Source organism: Cucumis melo, chromosome 4 (assembly GCF_025177605.1).
Source record: "Cucumis melo cultivar AY chromosome 4, USDA_Cmelo_AY_1.0, whole genome shotgun sequence".
In the NCBI taxonomy this organism is placed as follows: Eukaryota; Viridiplantae; Streptophyta; class Magnoliopsida; order Cucurbitales; family Cucurbitaceae; genus Cucumis; species Cucumis melo.
In genome coordinates this window covers 7,371,154-7,379,175 of record NC_066860.1, presented here as the reverse complement: position 1 = coordinate 7,379,175, position 8,022 = coordinate 7,371,154, and the positions used below count along the sequence as shown (strand labels likewise).

Below are 8,022 nucleotides of genomic sequence, written 5' to 3'. Positions count from 1 at the left end.
TAATGTGTCGCAATCTATCAACGTAGAGTGAGACCCAATTCACCCCCCCAATATTCCTCTTTGTTTCTTCTCCATTTCCCACCATTCCCTTCTCTCACAAACCGCCATATTCCTCTCCCTTAGGATAACAACTTTGTTTTTATTTATTTATTTATTTAATATTATTATTTGTAATAATATTTAAAATGTCCATAAAATTTGAGACCTCCAAATTATTAACACATATTTATAAGATATGCCTATTTTATCAATTTTGATTTATGATCTTCATTTGAAGATATTTAGCATTAAATAACTGAAACTCTCCCTCGTACCTTTTCCTTAACTTCTTCCTTCTCATTTTCCTCTTTTTCTGTCTCTCTATTTTTCTTTTTCTCTCTATATTATACTCATGGAACTATTTTTATTGTTAATTATTATTATTTTTCCTCCAACCTCTGACTTCTCTTCATCAAATCATAACCCACTCATTATGCAATCACTCATTTTCCTTTACTTCTATCCCTCCTTATAACTCCATTACTATTCCTCCTTCTCTTTCTTTTTTCTTTCTCTTTTGTACATATCTTTGTGATGAACACACCATCTTCCTTCCCGGACCTCTCCTTGCAGATCAGCCTTCCGATGTCGACACTGCCATGTGAGGCCAAGGCCATCAAGCCACAAAGCTCAACCACCGTGGATTCGAGTTCCAGTGGCAAAAGTGATTTGAGCCATGAAAGTGGTCTCTTCCATCTAGGGTTTGAAGCGGGAGATTTGGATGGTCCTCTTCGTCGTCCTCACCAAGCCTGTTGTAATGTGCGTGACCACCGGGATTTCAAAAGAAGCAGAGGCAGGGTCGGGTGTGGAGTAAGAAGAAACATCCGAGCTCCAAGAATGAGATGGACTACAACTCTTCATGCTCATTTTGTACATGCCGTTGAGCTTCTTGGTGGCCATGAAAGTAAATTTAATTTGCATAACTAAAAATTAATCAATGACCCTAATTGCTAATCATTTAGTTTGTCACTTCATTATCATTCACACATTCACCTTAAGTAATTATTCTTCAGAACAAGTTGTAAAAAATCAAATGCAACAATGGAAACTTTCATTAATGGCAATTTTTTCTTCTTTGTATCTCTCTGGTTAGGAGCTACACCAAAATCAGTGTTGGAGCTTATGAATGTCAAGGACCTAACCCTAGCTCACGTCAAAAGCCATTTGCAGGTTGGTTTGGGTTTCTTTTACCTTCAGATACTATTTTCTCTATTTTTCCTATTCGGACACAATACAAATAAACGATTTCTTAAAAACTTAAAAGTCGATCCAAATACCATTTAAGAGTGAACTTGGCTATATATAGTTTAACATCAGGCAAGAAATCCTGATGATGTTATTTCCTCAACCATTAGCATTGGACGAACAATGATTTAATCCCTGAACAAAGGGTCTTTAATTTCTTTAAATAAAAACAAAAAATATTCTTTTATATCCCATATTTTTTTTCTACGGTTGATAAAAGATTTAAATTTTATTTCCTAGCCATTTCATTTATAATTTTTTGTTTCTGAAAAACTAGCTAGGCTTGTTTTCCCCTAATTTCTTTACCATGATTTTCATTTTGGATCTTTAGGTTTCTTAATTATGTCCAAATTCTAGAAACAAAAACATATCTAATTTATATTTAAGTATAATTTTAGAAGATAAAAGAACCAGCTACAACAAAGCTTTTTGGCTAATAATTTTTCAAGGACAAATGATTAAGTATAGCTTAGGCTAGCCTTAATGACATTGCAGAATTTGATTGGTATGGTGTAGTCGAGGTGCATCTAATTTTTTTTTTTTTTTTTTTTTTTTTTGAGCTATGAGAATATGAATAAATGATTAAAAACATAGTTTAATTTGTGTGGGAGGGTGTAGAGCTGTAGTGTGTGATTCTGCATTGAGAAGCACAATGGATGCTCCCTTTCATTTTCCTTTTGGGTTCCCTAGAACTTGATTTTGTCACTTAACATTTATCTTATTCTAGAAAAAGTCTTTACAATTTTTTTGAAGATTCATTAGAATGAGTAAGGTGTAAAAGAGAGAGTACAAAAGTTAAAGGACAAAAAAATGGCATCTAAAATCAGCAACTACAAGGAAGAGACTGTTCAAAAAACTAAAACACATTATTTTTTGTTTTTGGTTTTGTTGTTCATGCAGATGTACAGAACAGTGAAAAATACTGTGAAGGAAACAGCAGGTAAAAAAAATACAAAACACTTTTTCTTTTGATCTGTACATTGTTATATATATCGACATTATTCTCAAATCCTTTTATATATCTTTTATACATTATTCTCAAATCCTTTTATATATATTTTATATAGACTGTTAGATTTGTATGTACCATTTTAATACAAAAATAATGAAATTGAAATTCTTTTGAGAACTGATCAAGATGGTTTTTTTTATTGGCAAATTGTAACTATTTTGTATAGATGATTGTGGAAGGCCTGAGGTTGAAGGAGATGGGATGGTTTTATCTTCTTGTGTTAAAAAATCTAACTTTGGATCAAATCATTTCCAGAGAATCCAAAGGTATTTGCTTTGTCTATCTATGCTTTAATTACTTCTACACTTGAAAAGTGATTTCACAACAGTTTTTCTTCTTTGTTTTTTTCTCAAATCCTCAATTTTTTTCAATGCTTAAAAATTTTCAAGTTATTTAAATTTTGTATATATCATCTTTTCAACAGTTGTTAAGAGCTTGACATTAACACAAACTTTTATTGTGTGGACTTAAATACCTTCAAGATTGATTTCTATTTCTTATGAAGGTGGTTAAAATTTTTTAACAGGTTTGGTTATCTTTCCGGATTGGTTTGTTGAAAGTATGAGATGAACACCTCAAATACATATTTATAAAATAGAATATTTAGAAGATTTTAACATTTTGTTTTTGTGTATTCTTGCTAGTACTTGAATGTTTTACAATATAACTATCAATTCTATCGATAGGATTGTTTTTCTGCTAGCTATTAGCTATTGAGACTGTTTTTCACCCTAAAATAATTAATAAAAACTCAATTTTACCAACTTCCATCAATTTACTATAATTAATTAATTAACTTTCTCACCTCTTTGATCAATTCATTTATAACGATTAATCGATCTTTGATGTATAACTAATTTTCAATATGGTCCCCTGTTTACAAATATCTGAATCTATACTTTCAATAAATTTTATTATTAATTATTATTATTGATTTAAAAAGTTAAATTATATCACATTTGTTAAAATAATTATAATACATTTTTTTTAAAATATATATAATACTAAAAGGTCCACATAATTTATAGAGGGAAAGGTTAACAACGACTTTATTTTTAATTATGTTAACATAGATACTAATTTTAAAAATTATTGAAAGGATTACCGTAAGAAAAAAAACAAGTCTTAAATTTGGTTTACGTTTCTTAAAACGTAATTAAGTGCACCACCACATAAGGAAATAATAAAATTAAAGGATAAGAAGTTAATAATAATAAAATGATGTTATGGTTAAGTAAGTTGTGGAGTTTAAAGAATTGATTTTACCAAATAAGAAGTCACCCAATGTTGAGGGAAACACACTTTGTTATAAAAAGTAAGGTTATGGACAAAATGATGAGGAGGGTATATATATATAGCCTTGGTGGACTTTCTGATTAGGTAGGTGGTTTATGGTCTTAACTTAAAATCACTACAAATTCAAAATTTTAATTTACTTTTTATATATTTGAACTTCTTGTTGCGTGCAGAAGTAGTTTTGTAACATCAATGCACAAGAGTTGCGACACAACCAAGTCAAACGCCGACGCTTTCGCTAAATCTAGAGGAATTAAGGTAATAAATAATTATTCAAAATCATTTATTTTTATTTTTTTTTATTATTATTATAAAAAAAATTATAAAAGAGGATACATTTCACACAATATTTACAATATATAGTAAAATTTTATATTTATTAATAGACAGTAATAGAAATCTATCGGTATCTATCATTGATAGAATCGTGATATAAATATTTTTGTTTATTTTACTATATTTAAAAATGTCATTTGTTATAAATTATTATTATTATTATTATTCGATTAAATACTATGTAAATAACAAAACTGTCGAAAATATTTATAAATATGATAAAATTTTAGAATCTTACAAGAATAGATAGTCATAAACATTGATTGACATCTATCTGTGTCTTTGAGTATCTATCAGTGATGGATAATGATAGTCTATGTACACCGGCAGATTTAGCATAGGCCCAGAGCCCTCTCAACTTTATTGTTTTTATATAATATATATAAATAAAACTACTTAATTATTAATATTTATCATTAGCTTAGTGGTCGCCACTATCTATACATATCTATCAATATCTACCTGTAATAACTCAATCTCCAAATTAAAGCATATACGATTAATCAAAATATATATATATATATATGTATATATATATATATATATATATATATATATATGTATATATGTATATATATATTATATGTATATATATATATATGTATATATGTATATATATATTATATGTATATATATATATATGTATATATATATATATATATATATATATCTATATATATATACATATATATACATATATATATATTAATTTGAGCTATATTATAAAGTTCTTTTTTTATTTAATAAATATTATAGGTTGAAGGAAGCAGTGGGGATTATCACGAGGCAATTACAATGGAGAGGATTAATTTAGAGTTCACTCTTGGAAGACCAAGTTGGCAATTGGATTTTGGTGATCCAAAGGAGCTTGCCCTTCTCAATTGCTAATTTTCTAAATTTTCAACCCAAAAAAGAAAAAACAAGCAAACAAAATGTTAAGAAGCGAGAGAGAAAAATCTCCGGAGTTTAGTCTATTTTACTCTTGCATTAAAAAGATGTCGACAAGAATGGGTATCTCAATATTTTGTCATCGATTTTGTGTTTTAGTTAAAGATGAAAAAATAAATAAAACAAAGCACATTGATGTACATAAGTGTATTAAAAAGAATCTAACTTTTAATGACAAAAGTGAAAATTGAACCAATTGTAATTATTTGTAATAGAGTGTCGAACAAATTAATTGTTGTAGCGTAGAACGTCCATTTAATTTCAACTTGCAGCACAACATATTTTTTTTAGAAGATACTAAGGGTCTGTAGATGTTTCCAAGCATCCCCACTAGGTGGGTACCCTTATAACACCCTCATCATCCCCATTATATATATATTCAATAACGTGAAAGGGATACAAAGTGTATTACAAAACAGGGCTAGAGATAAGCCCGAGGAAGGAGTTAGCAGAAAACATTAATATTAAGAGCAATACTCGAAAAAGAAAAATCCTTAAAGAGATTGTTGTTCTTAGCCCTAAGCTAGTGAGGTTGCATATGCACTACAAGAATTTTGGCCTTTAATGTCGGTTTAAAACCGACATTAAAGGCCTTTAATGTCACTTGGCAACCGACATCTTTGCGAGCGTTATTAAAGGCCTTTAATGTCGGTTGGGCTTTAATGTCGGTTTAAAAACGACATTAAAGGCCTTTAATGTCGGTTTTCAACCGACATCTTTGATAGTGTTATTGAAGCCCTTTAATGTCGGTTTGGCTTTAATGTCGGTTTAAAACCGACATTAAAGAGGCCAATAATGTCAGTTTAAAACCGACATCAAAGGCTTGTTTTTGTCCATTTTTAGAAATTTATATTTATTTAATTGTTGTATTATTGTCCATTTTTTATAAACCAACATTGAATCCAACAAGTGAAATTAACTACAAACTTGAAACTACAAGTCACATTACGTAGGAAACCATATTATTCAAGTCTGATTCCACCAACAATGAAAATGCTATTAGCACTTGCACATAAATCCCATTCATATCTTAAAGCAACAATAAATCCCATTCATATCTTAAAGCACATAAATCCCATATTATTCAAGTCTGATTCCACCAACAATGAAAACACGCTTGTTGATGGTATCTAATGGTGCCTAGTTGATCGCCATCTAGGCTGAAGACCTTAATTAACTGTTTGGCTGAACCGCTAGCTAAGATAGGAGCATGTCTATGAACGGCTAATGCTGTAAGTGAACCTCTGTGAGCATCGATGGTTAGATACCGATCCCTCTGATTTCTGATATCCAGAAATTGAATATCACCAGCCTGAGAGGCACTGACAATCTGAAGAAGAAAACGATAAGCAGAATTAACAAATACATTTTAATAGGATACTGAAAATACATTGATCACAGCCAAGAAGTTTTATCACCTTCGACGAATCAAGTCCGGGTTGAAAGCCAATCCCCACAACCTTTTCTACTTTTTGCACATGTGGGCGCATTGTGCAGACAAGCCTACAAGTTCAGAGAAGGGTTGAAGGCAAATATGCAAGAAATGCAAAACAAGTAAAATTATCAGAACAAACCATTTGATTTCATAAGATTTCTTATATTTTCTATTTCAGTTTCCCGGTGAATGGTAAAAAACCAGAAGTCCTCGGAGTTCTTTATTGTCTCTAAAAAAATTGGGGCCGGGGGGGGGGGGGGGGGGGAGATAACTAATAAGTAATCTGCAAAGCGGGTCATGAGAAGCTTAACCAAGAGCTTTATTCAAATAAAAGCATCAAGAGGGAGAAAAGGTACATATGCTTACAATTCAGGAATGCGAGCATCATAAAGCTTGACAGAACCATCAAAGAAACCAGCTGCAAGAAGACCCCCATGGACTTGAGAAGCAGACTGCAAAGGGATGAACGTAAGAGCTCTTTAAATATATACAGAGATTGTATCATTATACCAATCATTTAGTTCATAAGATAAGGCATCCAACACTAGAGCTAATAATCTCAAAACCTAAACCTAAAACAAAAACATAACAAGCTTAGATATGAGAACCAATAAAATAAAAAAGAAAATAGAGACCATTCACAGGAAACAAAACTCTCTTCATGACACATTCAAAGGAAAGAGTCGAAAAACTACATACAAAATCACAGATGGAAGCTACGATTAGAGTACCCTCCAAAAAAAAACAACCGCAATTGCAAATATGCTTGCAGTATGGCACCCAAAAACGAAAATAAGCTCAAAACTCCTTGACCAAGGAGCTCCAAGACAAATCAATAAAACTAACTTGGAAAACAAAGCAAGTTCTCCCATCAAAAACCAGTCATTGTTCAAAGCCACAGTTGCAAAAGAATAACCTAATTATATTATATACCTTATCTAAGGCCAGAATCTTTGTCCATATAAAAACCAGAATTTGTCGCAGCTCCGGCGTTGTCGTCTGCAGAAGCTTTAGAACATACGGGAATATTCCAACGGACAAGGCCTAACAAATGAATTTATTCTATCAGCCACCAACAGCAATTGCCACTGAGATGGAAAGTATGAAAAAGAAGAAGGAATAAATGGCACAGTAATAATTTGCAAAGTCTCAAGTAAGGCTACCAGATCAACAGCCCAAGGTCCCATATCAAGAAATCTACCAAGAAGAACCAGCGCCCTGAATCGATGTCCTAGGCTGAGTAAAACCTATGACAAAGGTCACTCTGCTGTAATTATACACAAAAAATTAAAAAGAAAGAAAAACGTTCACCCTATGGAAAACGAGGTTACTCTATGGAGACGGATGAAATCAATAGACATAGCATACATTGAGAATGGATCTAAATAAGTAAAGCAAGAGCAAAATGGAAAGAAAAGAAAAGGGGCGGGAAAAACAATGATTTGGCTCTACAAACATCTCTCCACACAATAATGATGGCGGCATTAGTGTCCCCGAAAAAGCTAACATGAGAAAGAATATTACACATGTCGATTCTAGATCAATGTTTAAGCTTAACCATTATTCATTCTAGAAAAAATAAAGGATCAACAATTTAAAGAAACATCAGCAATAGTTCTCTGGAGCTAAAATCAAGCATTCGACGCAAAGAGTAGAAAGTCCCGGAGGGTGTCAAAATAAATCAAGGAAAAGTATGGTGAAATAACATTTT

The 8,022-nt window shown here is 31.4% G+C and overlaps 2 protein-coding genes across 2 annotated transcripts; one reads left to right on the top strand and one right to left on the bottom strand.

Moving 5' to 3' along the window:
• The first annotated feature begins 315 nt into the window (after window positions 1-315).
• On the top strand, window positions 316-5,021 carry LOC103495027 (probable transcription factor KAN4). Its single transcript, XM_008456451.3, has 6 exons — window positions 316-943; window positions 1,133-1,209; window positions 2,185-2,224; window positions 2,463-2,562; window positions 3,766-3,850; window positions 4,685-5,021. Exons 1-6 carry the CDS (start codon window positions 574-576, stop codon window positions 4,814-4,816), a joined length of 804 nt encoding a protein of 267 aa, XP_008454673.1. The 5' UTR covers window positions 316-573; the 3' UTR covers window positions 4,817-5,021.
• A 782-nt stretch (window positions 5,022-5,803) lies between these two features.
• On the bottom strand, window positions 5,804-7,498 carry LOC127148872 (regulatory-associated protein of TOR 1-like). Its single transcript, XM_051083261.1, has 5 exons — window positions 7,475-7,498; window positions 7,245-7,355; window positions 6,678-6,763; window positions 6,295-6,379; window positions 5,804-6,206 (listed from the first exon to the last, which is right to left on the bottom strand). Exons 1-5 carry the CDS (start codon window positions 7,496-7,498, stop codon window positions 5,961-5,963), a joined length of 552 nt encoding a protein of 183 aa, XP_050939218.1. The 3' UTR covers window positions 5,804-5,960.
• Window positions 7,499-8,022: the final 524 nt, after the last annotated feature.